Source organism: Stegostoma tigrinum, chromosome 7, assembly GCF_030684315.1.
Source record: "Stegostoma tigrinum isolate sSteTig4 chromosome 7, sSteTig4.hap1, whole genome shotgun sequence".
NCBI lineage: Eukaryota > Metazoa > Chordata > Chondrichthyes > Orectolobiformes > Stegostomatidae > Stegostoma > Stegostoma tigrinum.
This window is the reverse complement of record NC_081360.1, coordinates 30,043,878-30,067,039: the sequence shown is the minus strand read 5'-3', so window position 1 is coordinate 30,067,039 and position 23,162 is coordinate 30,043,878. Positions and strand designations below refer to the sequence as shown.

At 40.3% G+C, this 23,162-nt stretch overlaps 1 protein-coding gene across 2 annotated transcripts; it reads left to right on the top strand.

Annotated features, from left to right (window-relative positions):
- The first annotated feature begins 538 nt into the window (after positions 1 to 538).
- LOC125454453 (BTB/POZ domain-containing protein KCTD18-like) lies at positions 539 to 21,111 on the top strand. Of its 2 annotated transcripts, none has more exons than XM_048535251.2 (7): positions 539 to 588; positions 1,209 to 1,400; positions 5,193 to 5,404; positions 8,470 to 8,663; positions 14,476 to 14,570; positions 16,567 to 16,669; positions 18,275 to 21,111. In XM_048535251.2, exons 1-7 carry the CDS (start codon positions 546 to 548, stop codon positions 18,849 to 18,851), a joined length of 1,416 nt encoding a protein of 471 aa, XP_048391208.2. In that variant the 5' UTR covers positions 539 to 545; the 3' UTR covers positions 18,852 to 21,111. The 2 variants fall into 2 exon arrangements, with proteins under 2 accessions (XP_048391208.2, XP_048391209.2); XM_048535252.2 differs by lacking the exon at positions 539 to 588 and adding an exon at positions 607 to 769.
- Positions 21,112 to 23,162: the final 2,051 nt, after the last annotated feature.

Sequence of the window (23,162 nt, the reverse complement as noted above, 5' to 3'; positions counted from 1 at the left end):
AATTCGCAATGCAGCACATTTAAATTCATTTATCAAGATGACACCTGCGTTAAGGCAGGCTGACCAGGAAATTATAACTCACGACTCTAGCTTGATCAACTTGAAGACTTAAACAGGAGAAATAGAGTCCTCAACAAACTGCCACATGGACGGTGGCGATTGGCTTCGTTCGTCATACACACAAAAAAAGTGACAAAATCTATTAAATGTGATGGCCAAAGTTGAAATGCAGCCCATGCAATCCTATGCCATAAAAATAGGATTTGACTCCTTGAGTCAAGATCGATTAAGCTGATTGATGAATGGACTGCGATGACGCTAACGTCCCTCGGAGCAGTTGTCTGGACGCAACGGAGCGTTCTCTCTACGGCCACCAGAGGGAGCGAGAAGGGGGCGGTCACTCCGTCGATCCATTTTCCCCCACTCCATGCCGAAGTGGAGCGGCAACGGGGGGCGGTATTGCTGTACTCCCGCCTCCAGGGGGAGCAGCTGAGCAGGCGGTGGACGGGGCCTGAGAGGCACTGCGGCTGCGCTGGGCTGCGGCCATGTCATCAGTGTGCGCCAGTCCGGGAGGAAGGGAAAGTGGAGGTGAGGAGCCGGAGGTTCAGCGTACAATTCCCTCGATACAGATTAACAGGAGGGAGTTACAAAGGGTGTCTGTCAGGAGATTTTCTCTCCCTTCCTCAACCCCCCCACCCCCACCTCATCTCCCGGTGAATGGAAATAATCTGACGCTGACTGAAAGTAACCGGGAATGTGATATTTTCTGGTCAGCACGAAGCTCAAAGTGGTTTTGTTTAAAAGAAGCTCCATACAGTCCTCTTAATGTCAACTGTGCTTATTATTCTGCCTTGTTTATACCCCACTAATCCCTGTGAATGGGCTACAGCAGTTATTGCAACATGCCACATAAACTTCTAGATTTTGTTAGCTTCCATAGATCTGTTCACAAGTGGCATTTTTTGTGTGTGTGTGTGTTAATAGCATAATCCAATTACCTTTTGTGTAGAATCTCTGACATTTAAAATCCAAGGGTCTTCACCAGTGTGTAATCAAAATAATACAGTTGGATATTCTTAACTTTAAGCCAGTTACTTTTTAAGAGAAAATCTAAATGTGTGTTCTAGCTAATAAGTAATTAATAGGACAGACAACATTTGATTCATCTTCATGCCAACAAACTGTTTTTGATTTTTTTTTGCACTTAGAATTTCAGCGATGGAGTGATTGGATATTGCACATCATGGCGTCTTGTGAGAGGGAAGCTATTTCCGAGATTCTCAGATTGAATGTGGGAGGTTGTTTGTATACAGCTCGACGAAATTCCCTGTGTCGTTTTAAAGACTCAATGCTTAGTGCAATGTTTAGTGGACGGTTTCCTTTAAAACTAGATGAATCAGGTAATGAAAAGAATGTAGTTGTCAATCATATTATCTCATGTAGCATGATTACAGAGTTCCAGGAGCTGCTATTTTTTGTTTACAACCAAATTACATCCTTTAGGCAAAATTCAAGAAGTGCTGAAGTCAGTGGTCTCTGATTCATTATCTAAAAGTAGTTATATGCACGATGGAATCGTCTGTCAGAACCATTACTAATGGGTAAAAGCAGTTTAATTATGCAACATATATTTACTTTGCTGCTTTTATGCTGCTGTGATTTTGATCCAGCCTAGTATTTATATGGTTATTTGAAATAACAACAACTTGCATTTATTTAATACCATCAACATAGTATAATATTCCATGGCATTTCACAGGAACATCAGCAAACAAAATTTGACACTGAGCCAAGTAACGTGGTACTTGGACAGTTAACTGAAAAGTTGGTGAAGTTCGAGGAGTGAGAGGTGTATGTGTAAAGAATTACAGAAGGAATTTCAGATGATTAGGGTCTCAGCTGTTGAAGGCATGATTGACAGCATGGAGTGATCGAATGATAAAGTGAAAAATCAGGGATATCAAGAAGTCAGAAATAGTGGAATATAGCAATTGCGTGACTGGAGGGGATTATGGAAATAGAATGGCCTGGTCATGAAGGAATTTGGAAACAAGGCAATAATTCTAAAATCAAGGCATTGGATTAGACATCCACAGCACCAATAACGCATTTGTAATCATTCTTAAATAACAGATTTTAGCTCCTTTTAATAAGTTTGACTTTGTTCTATTTGAAATTCTTAAACTACTTTGAGATATATGGAGCAGTGCTTCCTATTTGAAGTAGGATTCCTCTTTCTTTATATATATGAGAATTAAAATGTTTCCTTTTCACTTGCGTATGCTCTAAGTAGAATTTGGGTAATAACAGATGTAAAGTAATGCACTGAGGCTGATAAATTTCAGAAGCTGGAAGACTTGTGGGGTTTCCACTTGTAACTCGAACGTTTTTATTCCTGGACAGAATGTGTAGGTTGAGTGTCAAAGTTGACCTTGATCAGTGTGATGACCCATTATTGTGATCATGAAATTAATATTAGCAATGGATTTCCATCAACTGGGATTAATATTAAAATGAAAATCATAGCAGTAAGAAACTGAATAATTGTGGAGTGGCAAATTAGCTAAATAGTTTCTCAACAGTTTTAAGATTAGAAAGAGTGGCTGACTGGTTTATGGAAGGAATTTCAGAGCCGGAAGCACAGCTAGCAATGATGGGATGAATAATTTAAGAAATTTGTGAGAAGCCAGATTTAGAAGAATGCAAGGGTTGTAGGATCAGGTATAGAGCTATGGAGAGATTGGAAAAACAAGGATGAGAATTTTAAAATTGAGGTGGTGTTTAACTGAAACCCAGTACAGCGTGAAGAATGCAGACATGGTATGAATTGCAACAAAGTTCTGGACAAGCTCAAGTTTCTGGACGATTGTCGAATTGCAATGGAATTGTCTGGAGTTAACAAAGGCATAGTTGAGAGTTTCAGCAGCATGTGTGCCGAGGTAGCCAGCAAAGTTAGGTGATGCCGTAGAGCTGGGAGTCAACGCTTGGCAGTGGAGTAAATATGTATTCAGAAGTTCATCTCGAGTGAAATGCAACACAATGGAATAAAATTCTCGTTCACCTTCACGTAGTCATTCGGGAGAGGGAAGGAGTTGATGCTTACAGAACAGAGTATGTAAAGGGGACCAAAGGCAATGCTTCAGTCTTCCTAATATTTAGTTGGACAAAATATCAGCTTATCCATTACTCAAACAGTCTAACAATTTAAAGACAGTAGATGGGTCAAAAGAGCTGGTTGATATCAACACGTATGTGGAGGCTCAAGTTTTTGAGATAATGGGAACTGCAAAAGCTCCTAAGATGCTGCTTGGCCTGCTGTGTTCATCCAGCTTCACACTTTGTTATCGTGCTTTTGAGTTGTGTTGTCAAGGGGCAGCATTAGATGAAAAGTTGAGTGAAGGCCCTCGGCATGAGGAGCACTAGAAGTAACAGTGTGAGATCAGGAAGCGGTGATTGTCGGTGGTTTTCTGCCTATGACTGGGAAGAAAAGCATAAAATATTTTGAGGTGTTCAATAATATTCAAAACATTTGCCGGATTTGTAAATAGTTTTGAGGCAGCGCTCTCGTATACATCCCCAACGAAGTTGCATTGAACTATATAGACATAATATTTTTGGGAGCACTCCCTTACGTAAATACTACTTATATTAGAGACATCCTTGTCATTTTACAGCATTGAATTTTATTTGCTGCTTCACAAGAGTGTGAGAAAACAAGAGTAGTTTATTATTACTACTGTCTGATTTATAAACAACACAACTGGATCACCATTGTCTTTAATCTGCTTTCCATCTCTTTTGGAATGTTTCCCCCACCTTTCCTTTCAATCTGAGCTGCAATATACTCTTTGAGGAAACAGCTATATACCATATTTCAAATGGGAAAGCAGTAGACATGGCTCTTCTTTATTCAGTTGTGGATGTACCACTGGTAAGGCCACCATTTAATGCTCACCTTGATTTACCTTCGAAAAGGTGTCGATTTGCCACACATTACTGTGGATCTGGAGTCAGACATGGGACAGGCTCTTGCCTTCGTAGTGGGTTAGTCGGCATGGCAGCAAGAGCGGGCCATGTGTGGAATAAAGGCTGCTCCTGTTTTACTGGAGCGGTGGCAGATGCGGCTCCTCATGGTAACTGGAGGCAGCGGAGACGTCCTCCCAGTGTTTGGGGGCTGGCAGCAGCAAAGTTCCTTCCGGTGATCAGCAGCATCGGTGGCAGCAGACCTTTCAGTATGGCGATGGCAGTGCTGGCGAGGCAACATCTCGGATGAGGGCGGCTGGTAAGACGTTGACGGCGTTGACCTGGCCTGGCTTGCGGAGCCAGGGACTCCCAGGTTGCAGTAAGCCCAGAGCGGGATTCCTGGTATTGGCAAACCGGCAGCTGTACTGGTAGTATCGTGGTGTGACCAAAGCCGGGATTCCTAGCAGCTTCGAGGTGGCAGTAGAGTCAGGGTGTCCTAGTTGTGGGGCAAGCGTGGGTTCATAGTGCCACCTGGCAGCGGCGAAGAGGTGGTGCCTAAGGATTGGCAACTCTTATGTCGGTGGGTCTGACGCAGGCAGTGGCGAAGTGTGGAGGAGATGGATGGTGGCACAGGTGTCACTGGTGAAGCAGCTCAGGATTCTCTTTCAGTTATATCTTTTATCATTTTATTCTTAAACTGCTCAAAATGAGGTGGATTAAGGCAACTGTTGAAGATTTTCACTATTTTTCTGAATTATTCACTGAGAATGCAAATGACAATGAATAAATCATTTGGTTTGGCAAATTTCTTTCCCTCAAGGGTATTCACAAACCAAGTGGATTTTGCACAACAATTTTGAGGTCTCTTGTTTGTCATCATTGAAAATTGACTTTTTATCCAGGCTTTGTACAATTGAATTTATGATGGGGTTTGAATTCCTTCCTCTATTTCATTAGGCCAGGCCACTGACTAATTGGTCTGGTAAGATACCTATTGTTCTGCTGTACTGTGCCATCCCTTCTTGCCATGTTTCATTTAACTGAGTTGGATCATGTTGCTGGAATTGCTGTGCAGTAGCCCACTGAAGATTGACAGTCTACCTGGCTGAGCAGTGGGGAGAACCAGGGACTTATTACTTGGAAGATAAACTGCTGGAGCCATCAATGCATCATTTTGAATTTGAGATGTGTACTGCTGAAGTTTAAAGTCTAAAATCTTTTTATTAAAGGAGCTTGTCTTATTGAACGGGATGGCAAACTTTTCAAGTATCTCTTGGATTATCTGCATGGTGAACTCTGCATCCCTGAAGAAACGAAAACTCGTGTAGCATTACAAGAAGAGGCAGATTACTTTGGCATTCCCTATCCTTATAGTTTGACTGACTACTTGTCGAGTGAGATGGAAAGACATTGCTCGAGATCTAACATGGAAATCAAAAAGGTTTGTAATGTTCATCTCAAAAGTTTTGGTCACTCCGAATTTTGTAAGCTGGTTGCAGTGTTACTTGAAAGAAATATGGCCCTTTCTTTTTAAAAATGAAGCCTAGTGAAAGTAAAACAGTGTTGAATCATTGTTTTCATAATTGACTGTAACTTTGTCCTGCATGATTTTGACTGATGGTGAAAAAGTCTTATTAGATCATTTGTGCTTGAGACATTTTTATTCTTGAGAAGCATGATATTGAAAAAGTTAAATTGTTTTGTAATTAATATATAATAATTAAACAATGTCAGACCGAACAACATTTTCCATTTCCTGCAGTATTCTTAGATTTTTAAGTCTTTTTTGGCAGCTCTGTAAGTTATTGATATTGTTTTGACACAGTGGTAGCAGTTCTGCTTCTGAACAAAAAGGACAGGAGTTCAAGTCTCGATCGAAAGACTTCTCATAATGTAGATTAACATTTTAATGCAATGCTGAGAGAGTGGTGTACCATCAGAAATGTTATCTTTTGGATGAGACATTATTTAAATAAGATGGACATCAAAAGATGTTAGGGAATTTTTTTAAGAAAAGCAGAAGTAGTTTACGCAAATGCCCTGCCCAATTCTTTTCCCGTCATCGTCTTACTACTGTTTATAAAACCTTGCTGTGTGCAAAATTGGCCACAGTGTTTCCTACAGTACTGTTTTATTTCTAAAACAACTTTATGGACTGTAAAGTGCTTTCGGATATCTTGAGGATGTGAAAGGCACCATTAAGTACAGAGTTTTAATTCATCTGATGTAACGCAGACCAGGGAAACTAGGTTTGATTCTGAAACGTCTCCTGATATAATAGATATCAGCTCCCTCAGTTAGGTTTTAAAGGGAAATGTTGGCCAGAGTTCAATTAGATTATTATTATTCAGAAACTTTGAGGATGCATGTGGCAGCTGATGAAAGCAAGGTTGATGGGTCATGGCTTTGACATTTATACATGTTGATAAAGGATTGTGGCACTTGGCTGTTTACGGCTAATAGCTTGTGTGTCATCGGAGATTATCTTGAGCTCTCAGAACTCTAGCCTGAACCTTCCTCATGCTTGTAAATTCCCCTGAATTAGGACTGCTGTGCATTCCATTTGGAATCTTTCAATCCTGGCTTTCACAAAATTAAGCAGTGCTGCTTTTTCTTAATAAACTCCATTACAGCAAAATAGATTTCAATAATTATATATTTTTATGATTGTATCAATCTTGAGTGGGGCAAAATTCTGGCATTATCTGCTGAATGGTGAGTTTAAAGGGCCAATCCTTGAATATGAATGAATGAATTCGTCGGTCAATGGATAGTTGGATAGTTAGGTCAGTATCTAGTCAGTTTGGCGGGGGGGCGGTGGTGGGCACTGTAGTCGGGTTGAATCTGGTCAAGTAGTCCAGGTATTGTGGGTGTTGAAGTGTAGTTGGTTGTTCAGAGGGTGTGATCCTCCTCAAGGGAGCCGAGTGGAAAGTTGGCTGTGTGTTATAAGGTGTTAGATGAGGTTTTGGTCTGTCTGATATTTCCTGGTTGACTCCTGAGCAACTGTTTCAAGTTTCTGACTCGGAAGCTATTTGTGCAGAGAACAGTGGAATTGACTGTTGAAAATTTAACCTGACCAATTTCCAAGTAGGTCCACGAGTCAGAAATTCTATATGATCTCTAACAGCTGTTTTCCAGCAATCCAGAGACCGGCACATTTTGGCTCTGACTTGGGAGGGAGGCAGTACTTTGGAAAAAAAATGCATCTTGCCTCATGTCTTGAGTTTCCCAGATCAGAATTTAATTGTGTTGTTTAAAGCATCCAGCTGCATTGCTCTCGTTACTCTTGTACCATTTGCAACATTAAGTTACCACTCTGGGTGAAACCCTGTCATACAACCCAGTACCCTGCTCACTTCAAAATTGGCCATGCGATTACTGCCAACTGGAGTTAATTGGGTTCAGTTTCACAATAATTCCAACACAACTCTTGAAAACAATCTGGCTCTTGCTTTTATGAGCAATTCAATAAAGGATACTTATAAGAATAATCAACTTTGGTACATTTAACCTAAAGTTGAGCCTACGCAGTCAGAAACGTGGGAGTTCATTAGTGCCTATGAGTAAGCTTCATCAAATAACCATTTAAAGTTGCATGTGGCGTCACTTTTGAAACCCTCTTCTGTTCCTTGCACTTTGAATCAGAAAAACATCAATCAGATCAATTTAATTAAATTGGGCAATTATGACTTAGTCCCTACGTGCACAAATTTATCACATCAAGGATGGTACCACCAGCTGGTTGCTTTGATAGTTGGGCATTTGGATACTGAGGTAGATTTTCTGCTTGCTTATGCAAGTTTTATAGTCTGCTTCCAGTGTAAGTAACTGAATCAGTACAAAGGATTGGGAGTTTTAAGTATAAGTGGACTGTGTGCAAATCATTTGAATTATATCATCTTTTGTGCTAATTAGCGGTTCAATTTGTCCACTGCCAGTGCTTAGATACATTAAGAAATGCTTGTCAAAGGGAAAAGGAAATGATTACATTGGTTGTCTTGCTTGCTTGCACTGGTACACGGAAGAATTAAATTTATGATTATGCAAAAACTCTGAACAGTGACCAACAGCACAATTTCAAGTGCATTTTGGGTACAAAGTGGAAACTCTACCCAAATATTTACAATACTTGTCAGCAAATATCCATGTGGACTCATGTGTTACCAGAAGGCACAATTCAAGCAAGAAAAGTAGAATTATAACGTATCCAATCTCATTTTTACTTTGGAATACATTGAATTTATATTTAGAGTCCTCTTAGTGCGCTGTTTTCAGAAGCCACTATTAACTTGAAGATCACACAACAGCTTACTTGACAATGCAATGACATTTCATTGTGGGATTAGGAAAATAGTCAACAATAGCCTAATTTAAGAATGATTGATTGAAATACACTTATCTCTCAGTATACATTCAAATGAAGGTCGGGTTAAGTAAAGCATTTTTGTCAATTATTTCCATAATCAATGATTTCATAATTATTATTGTTCTAATTGTTAACTACAGGCATTGACAGACATGTGTGCCTCCTATGGTTTAATCTGCACAAAACCTGTGGTGTGGATCCTGCACTATCTCAACACTTGTGGTGCTAGTTGTGAGAGCAAGATCCTTGGAGTGTTTACATCAAAGATAGAAGGGATTGGAGCCATTGAAAAGCAACTGGGAGGCAGGATGAAAAGTAGAAGTATCTATAAGAGGTAAAAGTGGGTGATTTGACAGTAACCTATGATATCTAAGTGTAAAATTTTCTGCTTTGCACTACATGTCTTGTTTTATTTTGTTTATTTTGTCAGAAGGACATTGAGATTGGTAAACTATCATATTACTCACCAGAAGAACACCATCTCTTTAATTCCTTGCCAAAGAACCCTTAGGGATTTATGAGTGCCTACGAACTACCACTTATTGTGCTATTGAGCTGAATCATCTTATTAAAAATTCTTTACATATTGCCAAATGTGTAGCTTAATGGATTAAGTTGACACATCAACATATTTTTTGTTTTATTTGAGGATGACACAATTGTTTGGGACAGAGTTGATGAGCCAGGCCTTATCCAGTTTGTCTGTTTTTGTATGTCTGTCTATTAAGATTTACATAATCAACTACTGAATTAATTCCTTTCTGTTTCACAGTTGAAGTTTTTCTTTGTTCCTTCACGTGTGTGTGTTAGCTGTCTGGTTATTTGCACATCCCGAATTGCCCGAGAGAAGGTGATTGGGAGCCACCAGTTTGAACTGCTGAAGCTTCTCTGATGTTGGGAAGGGAATTCCAGAATTTTGTCCCAGCAATAGAGAAGGAACAGTCAAACAGTTTCATGTTAGTATGGTGTGTGACTTGAAAGCAATCTAGCAGGATATGATAATTCCTTGTATCTACTGCCCTTGCCGCCTTAGATGCAAGAGCTAGCAAGTTTGGGAGGTACTGTGAAATGAGGCTTTTTGGAGACGCAATGTGGTAGAGTGAATTGACTACATAAGCTGGCCGATGGGGTGTTAAGCAAAATTGCTGGTCTGTTCTGTATATTTATAGCACGGAAGGAAACCATTCAGTACATCATATCTGCACCAGTCAACAAAGATCTGACCTCACTAATCCCATTTTCTAGCTTTTGACCCCTCTGCAAGTGAATATCTAATTACAGATTGGATATTGTGAGAGCTTCCGAATCAACCACCCTCTCAGGCCATATGTTCCAGACACCCATTACTGTATAGTTGAAATAATTTCTCCTCTATTCTCCTTTTAGCTTTCAAACTCATGAATCTTTGACTTCTGGTTATTGACTCCACTACTAATGAAAAGAAATGCCTCCTTATCCATCCTATATGCGTTTATCAGGCACCCACACAACCTTTGCTGTTCCAAGGCACACAACCCCAGGCTATCTAATCGTTCCTCATAGCTCAGACCCTCCTACCCAAACAGCATGCTGGAAAATCATCTTTGCGCCCTTGTGAGTGCAATCACTTCCTTCCTCTCATGTGGTGGCCAGAACTCAGTGCATACAGTAATCCAATTGCTGCTTGTTAGCATTTTTTTTAACAATTCCTGCATAACCTCCCTGCTGTTTAATATTTTGTGCTGTGGTTAAGAAATGTTTGTATTCTTAACCACTTTATCTGCTTGCCCTGCTACATTCCAGGATCTGTGGATTTGTCCATCAAGGTGCTGTAATCTTCAGTAATTTTCACGATTCTATCACTCATTGTGTAATTCCTCACCTTGTTAGCCTTTTCCAAGTGCATTACCTCACACTATTCCAGATTGATTTCCATTTGCCATTGCTGTGCCCAGTCGACCAGTCAGTTGAGCTTCTTGGGTATTGTTGGAGCTGCAGTCACCAGGGTGTCAAAAACATTCCATTGCATTCCTAGCTTGTGCATTACAGGCTTTGGAGACTTGGAAGAGTGAGTTACACACAGCAAAATTCCAAGTGTCTGACCTGCTGTTGTAGTCACAGTATTTATATGGCTAGTCAATTGTAACCACCAAGATGTTGCCCTTGGGGGATGTTCAATATCATATGGAAATGGTTAGATTCTCTATTGTTAGGGATGGACATTGTTACCACATGTGCAAATATTACTTGCAACTTATCAGCCCAAGCCTGAATGGTGAACAGGTCTTGCTGCATATGAACACTGGCTGCTTGCATATCTGAGAAGTTGCTAAGGGTACTGAACATTGTGCAGACAACTCCACTCAGGCCTTGTGATGGAGGAAACATCATTGAAACCACAGAAGGTGGTTGGGAGGAGCTCCTGAATGATGTGCTGCAAATGAGGTGATTGAACATCAACAGCCATGACTATCTTCCTGTGTTCTGTCTAAGACTCCAACTGGTGAAGAGATTTCTTCTGATTTCTATTGAGTTTCATTTTGCGTGGGTTCTTTGATGCTGCAGTCAATCAAAGCTATTTTTTGTCAGGGCCAGTAACTCTTGCCTCTTCAGTTAAGTTCTTTTGTAAATATTTAGACCAAAGATGATGAGATTAGATGTTGAGTTGACTTGATGGAATCTAAATCTAGCATTGATGAGGTGCCACTTGATAGCAACGCCAATGAGCACCATCCATTTATACACTGATAATTTGACAGTGTGACAGTAATTTGGCTAGATTGAATTTCTCCTGCTTGTTGCGGGCAGGACATACTTGGGCAGTTTTCCACATTGTCAGGTAGGTAACAATGTTATAGCTGGATTGGAACAACTGGAATGGCTAGTTCTGGAGCATGTTCTTCAGTTACTGCTGGAATGTTGTTAAGGCTCATAGCTTTTGTGGTATCTGGTGCTTGATAAGTAGTTTCTTGATACCATGTGGAGTGCACTGATTTGACCAAAGACCAACATTTGTGATGCTGGAGACCTCAAAAGAAGGCTGAGACGAAACATCTATTCAGCATTTCTGGCTGAAATTGGTTGTAAGTGTTTCAGCTTTGTCTTGTGTATTGGTGTGCTGGGCTCCCCCATCGTTGAGGAAGGGGATATTTGTGAAGCCTTCTCCAATTAGTTGGCTATTTGCTCATCATCAGTTACAACTGGATGTGGTAAGACTGTTGAACTTCGATCTGATCCATCGTTTGTGCGATTGCTTCACCCTACCTATCACACACTGCCCCCCACTATTTGGCATGCAAGTAGTCCTGTGTTGCAGCTTCACCAGGATGACACCTTATTTTTAGGTATGCCAGGTTCTGTTCCTGGTATGACCACCTGCACTCTTCATTGAACAAGGGTTCCTCATTGATCAGGTTTGATGATAATGGCGGAGGGGGAAGGACATGCCAGGGCACTTGGTTATAGATTATGGTTGAATACAGCTCCGCTGTTTATGGCCCACAGCACCTCAAGGATACACATTTTGATTGCTGGATTGAGACTTAGGAACAGGAGTAGGCTATTCAGCCCGTGATGTCTACTCCTCCATCATATGAGATCATGGCTGATTTGATAATTCTCAACTCCCCTTGAAATCTGTCCCATTTGCATGGCGGTATTGCCACGCAGCATGATGTTAGGTATCCTCAATATAAAGGCAGAACTTTGTTTCCTCAAGGACCGTGCAGTGTCCTGTCTACTAATTGTCTTCTGTGCAAATGTGTCTGTGCAGGCAGGTTGATGAAAGCAAAGCTAAGGAGGATTTTCCCACACTATAAAAATATCAAAGTTAAAGTTTCCTTATCAATACTGACACAATTTGTAATGTTTAAGTATTGTAGAATGCAAATTACCCAGGAGAATAAGCAGATTTAATAACTAAGGCTTCAGAAAGAATTACAAAATGTCACAGTGACTGGGTACCCAATAGGCTTCACCAGTGACAAATTTAAAATTTGTGTCCCTCTCCACGGATGCTGCCTGATGTATGAAGTAGTTCCAGCATTTTCTGTCCTTGTTTCAGATCTTCCATCTTCTGCTTTTATGTCAAGATTAAGGTATTGTTAAATTTCCTATATACCAACGGTTCACGATTTTAAGTAGCATTTATTTAGTTCACCTTATTGCAGCTGCAGAAAAAAGCTTTAACAATGATTCTCGGAGCCAATAGGTTCTCATAATTAAATTGGAATTGTTCATTTGGTTGCCTCATCTTCCACCTGGATGCTTGTATTGGCTTCCTGGAATGTCAGAGTGGTGAACATCCACTGCATTTATGTTATCTCTTTGTCCAGGTAGGTCCACTGTGGTAACTTTATTTGAATAAGTGATAATGGGAACTGCAGATGCTGGAGAATCCAAGATAACGAAATGTGAGGCTGGATGAACACAGCAGGCCCAGCAGCATCTCAGGAGCACAAAAGCTGACATTTCGGGCCTAGACCCTTTAGAGAGGGGGGATGGGGTGGGGGTGCTGGAATAAATCGGGAGAGAGGGGGAGGCGGATCGAAGATGGGGAGAAAAGAAGATAGGTGGAGAGTATAGGTGAGGAGGTAGGGAGGGGATAGGTCAGTCCAGGAAAGGTGGACAGGTCATGGAGGTGGGATGAGGTTAGTAGGTAGGAGATGGAGGTGCGGCTTGGGGTGGGAGGAAGGGATGGGTGAGAGGAAGAACAGGTTAGGGAGGCAGAGACAGTTTGGACTGGTTTTGGGATGCAGTGGGTGGGGGGGGGAAGAGCTGGGCTGGTTGTGTGGTGCAGTGGGGGGAGGGGATGAACTGGGCTGGTTTTGGGATGCGGTGGGGGAAGGGGAGATTTTGAAACTGATGAAGTCCACATTGATACCATTGGGCTGCAGGGTTCCCAAGCGGAATATGAGTTGCTGTTCCTGCAACCTTCGGGTGGCATCATTGTGTGTTGTTTATTGCTCATTCTCTTTCTCTGTCCTACCTCTTGGTCCAACCACATGCTAGTTGCTGTAACCTCTAGCTTATTGTCCTCTTGTTATAACTAACTGCCTTCTCAGTCCAAACCCTCACCCTCTTGTCCTTTTGCTCTGACCTCTTGCCCCGGACTTTCACTGTGACCTCTCCCTGCACACCCCTTGTTCCGACCCCGTTCTGTCCCTTCCGCCTCCCCTGCCTCTGGCCCATCTTCCTGCTCACAACCTCGCACCCTGTCCACCTAGCCTGCCCATGCCTTGCATTCTGTGTGTCTGGCACTGGGTCCTGGCTCACCCTCTTCCTTTCCCACTCATGCTCCCCAGTTCATCCGCTATTTTAAAACTTCATAAGATCACCTTTGTTTTGTCAGTGTAAATACCCTCTACTTTCTTCAATGTTTCCTTGTAATGCTGTCCAGTCCAATTTATCCATTTAATTGATGATCGTAATCACTTCAAAACCTCATTGTCATTATCTGCTGATAGCGCGGATAAATAGAAAATGATTATTAAATTAGGAGAGTTAAGTGTTGAGTGTTTCTTTTTCCTGAATACCTAGTTCACAAATCTTACAATAGAGCATTGCCACACTTGTTCTGGAGGCAGATGGATTTGATTTAACAAATCAAAATCTAACAAAGTTACTGTGTAAAAAGTTGAGAATTTCAGCAAGACTTATTCGTCCTTTTGATAGAAAATGAAGGAAGTACTCCAAATGAAAAAGGTTCCTTTTCAGATTGTGATTTTGCATTTTATTATTTCAGTTTGAATCCTTTTAGTGTTTTCCATTTTGATGGATCTACATGGATTCTACACAAAACGAAAAGAGAAACAATTCCATGAGCAAATTTTCCAATTTTCCATTCTCTTTTTATCCTGCATCTGTCATCATACAGTACTTTCTCCAAACTTATCAAGCAGTCCTATTCACTCCGGCCTCGGACTGTGAGAGCAGTCTGTGCATCAAATGCTCTTCTTAAATTCTGCTGTGCACTTCTATTTATCTCACTACCTTGACAACTTTTACACCAATCTTTTTGCCTGGAAGGATACACCAAAAAAAGTTTAATATGTAAACTGCAGAAATAGTTATAACTTTAAAACTGTTGTCACTGTAATGACACACATTGAATGTCTAATTAAACCCCTCCATTCATGTTTCATACTTCTCTGTTGTCTTATTTTTAGGGAAGCTGGAAACAATCTACAATACATATGGAGCTATTACTCAGCTGGTGAGCTGAAGAAGATGATGGATGCCTTTGACTCCTGGGAGGGAAGAGGTACTTACTGTTCATGTCAACATAAAAGCATTTAAGACTTTCGGATAAGCTACACAACTCAAAGCACATCTCATTTTTTGGCCACATTTTCTGTAATCAGTAATATCTTCAGTAGTACCTCAAAAGAATATCTGTCTCTGTTAAAGTCTGTTCTTATATTGGATACTTATGATAATATATTACTGTCATTGGACTTGGGTAATAAGACTGTTTCACTCAGAAGCCCGAAATGAAGGCAGACCTCAGTCAGCAACGACCAGATACATCCCAATTTTCGACTGCAAGGGCTTATTGATATAGTGTAACAGTTTCATATTCATGCCAATGTACTGGTGCATATGAAACTACTGGTTTTGATCAGCTTTCCGCTCTTTATTTTAAACTCCATGCCCCTTCTTCACAGAATGTACATGGCTTTATTTCAAAAGTTAAAGCCACATCTTCTTTTGAAAGTCCAATTCCAGTCTAATCTGTTGAGCAATTGAATGCAACAGTTTGAGATGAACTACCAATCAGCTTTCATACTTCAGCATTCAGTCATTTCTGTCTGAATTTATTTTTACTCACTGTAACCTCACATGTCACAGTTCTTCCTGTTTTTAAAACTCTGAGCTGATGGAGCTGCGGGTGTTTGAGCTGAGAGTCTATTTGAGCAATTTTCTGCTTCAGAAATGTGTATTTTTTTTTAAAACCTCAGAAAGAAACAACTGCACAAAGTACTCATTTCAGTCATAAGCACTTTAGAATATGGTTGCCTTAAAGTTGACTGCTTTCAGAAAAGAGCTGAGTTGTTAGCAAAGAATGATTGATTCCTGTTGTGACACAAAGTATTTGGCTTTCTCACTGTGATACATTGAGACATAGTGTACTTCAGCTGACAGGAAGAACTGTCTGTTTCAAATGAGAAGGATATGATGCTTTATTGATCGTTTTTATTGATCGTTTGCCAAATACAAGCATTAATGACACACCATAGCTGCACTCTGATGAAAGTATTGTGTTCCACTTGGAGTACAATATACTTCAAAATAAATAATCTTCTTTTGATGGCTTTATAATTCAAAACTCTGACAATGGCTTTATTTTCTTGAACTAGATTTAACTGTTTATGCTAAATTCTCAAATGTGAATCGATGTGAGAGAAATAACCATTTGGAATGAAAGGTTCATATCCAACAATCACCTATTTTGATTAATTATATTTCCAAAGATAGGGAAATTAAAATCAAATGACACTTCAAAGGAACAGTTTGCAGTCGTGTCACTGAAATTAATCTCAGGGTGATATAATTTGGGCATTTCTATTTAACTCAATTTTGAATCCTCTACAAAACACGTGTGGAAAGCAGTTTGTACCATGTTCCTTACATTTGGTTATATTTAACTAGATCTTGGTGATAGGTCTTTATCTTAGAACATAGAACATAGAACATAGAACAGTACAGCACAGAACAGGCCCTTCAGCCCACAATGTTGTGCCGACCATTGATCCTCATGGATGCACCCTCAAATTTCTGTGACCATATGCATGTCCAGCAGTCTCTTAAATGACCCCAATGACCTTGCTTCCACAACTGCTGCTGGCAACGCATTCCATGCTCTCACAACTCTCTGCGTAAAGAACCTGCCTCTGACATCCCCTCTATACTTTCCACCAACCAGCTTAAAACTATGACCCCTCGTGCTAGCCATTTCTGCCCTGGGAAATAGTCTCTGGCTATCGACTCTATCTATGCCTCTCATTATCTTGTATACCTCAATTAGGTCCCCTCTCCTCCTCCTTTTCTCCAATGAAAAGAGACCGAGCTCAGTCAACCTCTCTTCATAAGATAAGCCCTCCAGTCCAGGCAGCATCCTGGTAAACCTCCTCTGAACCCTCTCCAAAGCATCCACATCTTTCCTATAATAGGGCGCCCAGAACTGGACGCAGTATTCCAAGTGTCTTGTTTCTATATCTTCTGTAGTAAGCAGATGTAATGTCCTACTTTACCTACAGGTGTCAGTTATTGGCGAGTGCCTCAGGAGTTGATTGAATGTTGGACTCTTGAAGGCCGACCTCTACAAGGCACACAAGAAATGGTGACACCTATTCAGAAGCGGTAGGTGTTTCATTTCATCATGTGTAGTGACTGTTTAAAAATTTCTGTATCGCTTAGAGGTTTTCAAACTGGGATCTCCAGGCTGTTGGGAGTCAGTTGGAGGTTCCAACTAATTGTGATCAGAGATAATGGGAACTGCAGATGCTGGAGAATCCAAGATAACAAAGTGTGGGGCTGGATGAACAGAGCAGGCGAAGCAGGATCTTAGGAACACAAAAGCTGACGTTTCGGGACTAGACCTTTCATCAGCAAAGGGGGATGGGGAGAGGATTCTGAAATAAATAGGGAGAGACGGGGAGGCGGACTGAAGATGGATAGAGGACAAGATAGGTGGAGAAGAGAGTACAGGTGGGGAGGGGATAGGTCAGTCCGGGGAGGTCAAGGGGACGGCATGAGGTTAGTAGGTAGGAAATGGAGGTGCGACTTGAGGTGGGAGGAGGGCTTAGGTGAGAGGAAGAACAGGTTAGGGAGGCGGGGACGAGCTGGGCTGGTTTTGGGATGCAGTGGGGGGAGGGGAGATTTTGAAGCTGGTGAAATCCACATTGATACCATTGGGCTGCAGGGTTCCCAAGTGAAATATGAGTTGCTGTTCCTGCAACCTTCGGGTGGCATCATTGTGGCACTGCAGGAGGCCCAGGATGGGCATGTCGTCTGAGGAATGGGAGGGGGAGTTAAAATGGTTCGCGACTGGGAGGTGCAGGAACTGTTTTCCTGCCAAGATGAAACTAGGAAGTTGATGCTGTCTTTAAGAAATTAGTGCTAAAGGGTCTTGGGAGTAACTGGTACGTTCAAGATGATTCCCCTGAGCAGGAAAGTTTAAAAAGCATTCATACAGAAAGTCTGGCCCCTCCTTAATTGCTCTGTGCTTCTTTGTTCAGCTATCAGAAAAATCCATGAGAGGTTCCCGTAGGGGAAAAAAGTGCTGAATGATAATTTTCTGCTTTCTGCATATTTTGCTCTGTAAATACAAGGAGTCCACAAGATATATTTTACTTTAAAAGTTTAATTTACCATAACTAATTGTTCTCTAGCCAGGATTATGACCAGCTTTCAACATTTCTCACTACATTCATTCGTGACTCTGCCAGTAGTTTCTTCCTGTCTTCTGCGGAAGGAGTTTTTGACCTTTACGAATAGATTAGATGCTAGCCACACGAATAAATGGACACAACTTGGAGTTTTGCACTCCTGATGATAGGAAGTTTGTTCCAACCTAAGGCCAATGATGTATGTTGTCTGTTGTTAACTTATTAAGAAAAGGATTAAATTCATCACTAATTCCATAAAGCAAACTCATTGCAGGAGGTGGACACTCTTTTCAAATAACACAGAAATCATACTTATGTTAGTGATATCTCTTTTGTTCCCATGTCATGAATTGCTTCTTGCGGAATATTTTCTTTTTGTAAAGTTTATTGTTACAAACCCGAAGTTGTAGCAATTAGATCCCAAAATGTTTAATTGAAAAGTGACTAAAAAGTATCAGTATTCAAAGGATTAACTTCAACTTTATGGATTCAGTCTGTTACCAGTGGTTCAGAGTTGCTGCTAGTTTTTCTGCTTTGTTAAATCTTTACCTTAGTCAGAGTTGTGTTTATCTTCTAGGCTCGCTGATCTCAGTGAAACAGAAGCTGAAACTCCTAAAAAGAACCTGAAACCTGTAGAATTCTCTGGCCCATCCACAAGCACTCGCATTAAAGTGAAGAATTCTGGTTTGGTCAAGCTGTCAGTACCAGCCGATGCTACAAAAACATTGCCAAACACTTTGGTTCATCTCAAAACCACAGCGGTAAAGAGACTAAGCACCGGGGAGCTTGTAAACCACAGGACACTATCTCCCAGGGCCACAGGCTCTGCTTCGGGATCTAGTTTCCAAATGACCCCAGCTGTTAGATCCCAGAACTCTGTAAGTGCCACAGGGTCCTGTTGCACTGCAACAGTCAAATTGCCGGAAAAGAAGGTAATAGTGAATCGAGTGATCAAACTGAAAAGGAATCCACCTTCTGCAACACTTATAATGCCAACAGATCCTACCAGGCATGAAAGAGACATGCAAACAGTTACTTCAGATGTACAACCAAGTACTTCGGCAAATGCCCTCACTTCCAGGACTGTGAATTTAATAGCAGACTATCTAGAGAATGCATGTGGAAAGAGTGAAGAAAAGGATGAGGATGGTTAAATAGCCAGAATTTCGGAGAGAAGGGAACAGGACTGTTGAAGTGGTTTGGTAGGACTGAACATTGGAATTGTTGATGCAAGAATATTAACCCAGGATCAGGACTTCATAGAGTTGTTTAGGTAAAAATGTAAAATTTGTTCTTTCACAGGTGGCTCAATGGGGTTTTCCAGTGCATGACATCAACTAAGGAGGTCCCAGTTTTGATCTCTATCTGTGCTTAGTTGAGTGGTGGTAACTGCTACATTTGTAAGATGTGTGTCTTTGGACTATGGAAAGGGAAGTTTTACCAAGGCTGCCACACATGGTTATTACCTGTCAATTCTGTTGGAATCGTGTGTGTGCAAGCATGTTTACTTGCATGCATGTGGATGTGAACATGGACACCAGCAGTAGGCTTGGCTGTGATTCTTTACTTCTCTCATCTGTACTCAAGTTGCCTGCCTGTAATCCAAGGGCTAAAAAATAATGGCTACTTCAGCAACATACCACAGAATGACTTCTGATTTTGGAGTAAACAATTTCAGACGAATAAGGACAGAAAAGGTCTTTTTTATTCAAACAACTGTAAAGTATAACTTCTTGCATTGAGTTACTTCTGTCTGAATTGAATTCAAATGCAAAGATAGACCGTTGATATGCAGTGGAGATCGCATCTACCAAAATATTCCCCTGCTAATTAGTTAGTTTACAGCTTACTTCAAACTAATTGAGTAGACCTTAAATTTGAAAACTTCAAAGCAAAGAACAAAATGACAGTAAATAGGCAGTCTCGTTTTTGAACACTTGCAGCTGAATATCTAGTTACAAATTCTCGTCCAGGTCAGACCAGCCAGCAGACAGCAACCTTACTGTGGAACATGCAACTAATATAGGCAACATACGTGAACTGTGCTGTGAAGAGGTGGGGGTGCTGCAGATCCTTACAGTTGAGACATCAGAAATGTAATTAACTTTGTAGCAACAGTGGATATCATCAAATAGTAATAATGGACTATGGACTACGTATTACTGTACTGGAGAATACAAGACAAGGCTGATCGACAATCCCACCCCGTTGTAGTTCCTGGTCTGGTGAAAGCATCTTGCATTTTGTATGATATTTTACATTAGATTTTTGTGTGTATAGGAGAAAAATGGCTCTCATTTTGTACAAACAGCTTTTAGATCTTGAAGTTGTAAGTTTATTTAATTTTAAGAGATAAATTAAGGATTTCATTTTAAGGGAATATTGATCTTTTTGATTTGCTTGCCTGAGTTATTTTCAGTTTTTAATCTTGGACATGCCATCTAATGTGGCATGGGATGGGAATGAAGTCTTCTTAAGCTAAGGAACTAGTTGTAAAAGACCAGTTCAAGTTTGGGCTTGTCTGCAGTCTTAAAATAGACTGTCTGCCTGTTTCCCCATTTGGCAAGATATGGTGGTGAGATGCAGAATTGGAATAGAACCTTGTTGTGAAGTCAAAAATAAAAGCCATAAGATTGAAATAGAGCAAAATCAGATTTGAGCATTTTTCTTTAGATGTGGAAAGAAAATTTTTGTTAACTATAGTTAAACTAAGAACGGCAACAGCAGCTTTATTCAACTTTTTGTATTTGATTCATTAAGTTTTGTGTTGGTGCTTGAGTCAAGTGTAAATTGAAGTGTGACTGCTGCATGTGTGATTGTGTGTCGACGGGCTAAAGAAGGAATCCATTCACTCCAGAATGTACTTCTGCCTATTTGGGTTTCGACCATAAATTTGTTTCTGTTTGTGAGTTGATTTTGTTGATTGGGTAAAATGCATAAATCTTATGTACTAAAGATGGTCAATATTAACATAGACTAGGAAACATTTTACTTTGGATCAAAGTCCTACTTTTGGAGACCATACCTGAAACAGAGAAGCTACATGATTGGGATAAGTGATATGTTCATGTTGAAACTGACATTGTCAGTTCTTGATGGGGTTCATGAATCTCAGAAGCTGGATGGCAAATCACTTTAAATGTACTCTGTTGAAGTTCGTGGGTTGTTCTGTGACAGGTCACTTGCCCTAATTATGATGGCAGTGAGTGAGAAATTATTCAGTATTCTGGAGATTTTTGCTGGAGTCAGACCTGTTTGTTTGGAGCCAGCTTCTTCTTTGACAGATGTATAGGTTTTCAAAATAAAACATGTATTTCCTCCAGGTTTTGTATTTAACATTATTTTGCCCCATACCTGAAAAGTCAACTGTTTGTTTGAACTTGAAAATAAAAAATGAATTTGCTTGTGATTAAAGTTCTATGGTTTTCTCACATTTCACTTGGGAAAATCCCGATTCTAATGACCTGTATTGTCATAAAGTTTGATGCACTGTAAGGGTATATGCAAGGTAAAGGCTTAAGAAAATACACTTAATGTTGGATGATATACTTCTGTCATGTTCATGCTTCATCCTAATCTTTAGTAACTGCTTTCTGATAGCTGTACCTGGCGATCTGGAACATTGGCAATGTAACTAAAACTATCTTTCTTACAAAAAGTTGACTTGCAAACAAAAGCAAACACAGAACTGCCCAGAAACCAATTAGATTGAATGAGGTTAAAAGTCATTGCCTTAGTGAAATAAATTTGATAAATAAACTCCCTGCCATATTCTTATACTCAGAACACAATTCACACTCGTTAGGGACCTACTAAAGATTTTCCATTTAATTCAGATACATGGTCTTTAATAGTGACTTGAAGTTCCGCTTCAGAACTTTCCATATCAAATACTGACCTACATTAGCTATGTTCCTTTGTAAAAATGTTAATGTAAAAGAACTACATATAACTGGATTGTCATTTATTTATCCTTAATCTATACATTTTCTTCTGAATAATTGACTTCTTGGAGGTGCAGTTCCATGACTGCTTTCTGGAACATTATCCAAGTGATCCCAACATCATATTTGAGCCTAGACCTTTGAGAGTGAGCAGGCTGTTTGAGTGAAGGGTTTTGCTGGTGATTTAACAATTTTATGTAGAGGCCAAGAGAGGAGATGGAAGCTGATTGTAGCAACAGCTCAAAACGAGATGGGTCTGTATGTTTGGTAAAGTAGTTGAACATGATATTTCGTTCATGTTGATATCAGAAAGGTTGCAGTGAGTGATCTATTTTGGTCCTATATATTTCTGCATAAGCTGACATCATTGGATAGGGATAGTAATAATGCAGAATTTACTTTCTCTTCAGCTCCTGACACCTTAACAGTTGAAGTCAAACTGATTTGTAAAAGATAATTTAAGTTTGAACCTGGATCCCCTCGATCTGTATTGCTCGGCATTGCAGTCCAAGGTGCTTCGAGCTGTCACTGGCATTAACACTGATTTTCTTCTGGCTGTCTAAGTTGTTGATCTTTTTCTCTTAATCAATTTGAAATTCCGGCTTTTTCATCAAATTTTCATTCACTTTCTCTTCCTGTACTTTGTTCTTTTAAACTTCGATTTTCTACACTTTTCATTTAGAAGTGGTGTTCTCTTACAGGTTAGAGCTGATGCGGTCATATGGTCAGGAAAGGAAATTACAAGTGAAAAATGGGCTGCTTGCCCACCATCATGTGCAGTTCTAGCAATTTATTCACAAACTTTGGAATAGTTCAAAGAAGACCTAGTATCAGGGAATGAGGGGACTAAATTAACCATTTCAGAGCTTAAAATATGTGTAAATTAGTATATTGCACATAGATATTTACATCTAGAGTTCTGTTTCAGGTTACTGCCATCAAGTTTTTCACACACTGGGTGCGCAACGCTCGGAATGAAATTATGTTAAGGTCAGAGGTTACATTTAGATTAATTGAATCATGGCATCAAAACAGCAATTTTGTGACGATGCAAAACTCTATGTTCCCATCTTTGACAAACCATCCCATTTTGATACAATGAATTAGTTCATTTCAGGCGGATGGCATCACATTTTAACTATCATAATTATGAATGGCTGTTTTGTTTGCAGCTTTGAAAGAGTGCAGAGTGAGTAAACAGCTGACTCAGAATAATGAAAAGTCACAGTAATAAGAGAAATTGCAATACCTGAAACAGCTAAACTCTGGTCTGAGTGCTTTCTCCCTCCAGTAACTGTAGAGCCAGCATGATCCTGCAATCTACACGTGCAAGCTCAGGCATGAGTCTCGCACCTTATGGGGTCTTAGTGGACAAACACTACCTCATGCTGAAAATAATGAGTCCATCTCTGCAGATACAGCTGGAATATGTGGCAGAGTAATATTTGGGTACTGTCAATAGTCAGCCATCCAGCAATGTCTCTGCTCTTGTCATTGATTTACACAGCGAATTCCTTAGCA

Bases quoted from the DNA above. Each gene is read 5' to 3' on its own strand.
- LOC125454453 (XM_048535251.2), top strand. From the start codon at position 546: ATGTCATCAGTGTGCGCCAGTCCGGGAGGAAGGGAAAGTGGAG. The intron at 589-1,208 runs GTGAGGAGCCGG...TTTTGCACTTAG, and splicing joins GGGAGGAAGGGAAAGTGGAG to AATTTCAGCGATGGAGTGAT. The intron at 16,670-18,274 runs GTAGGTGTTTCA...TTTATCTTCTAG, and splicing joins GTGACACCTATTCAGAAGCG to GCTCGCTGATCTCAGTGAAA.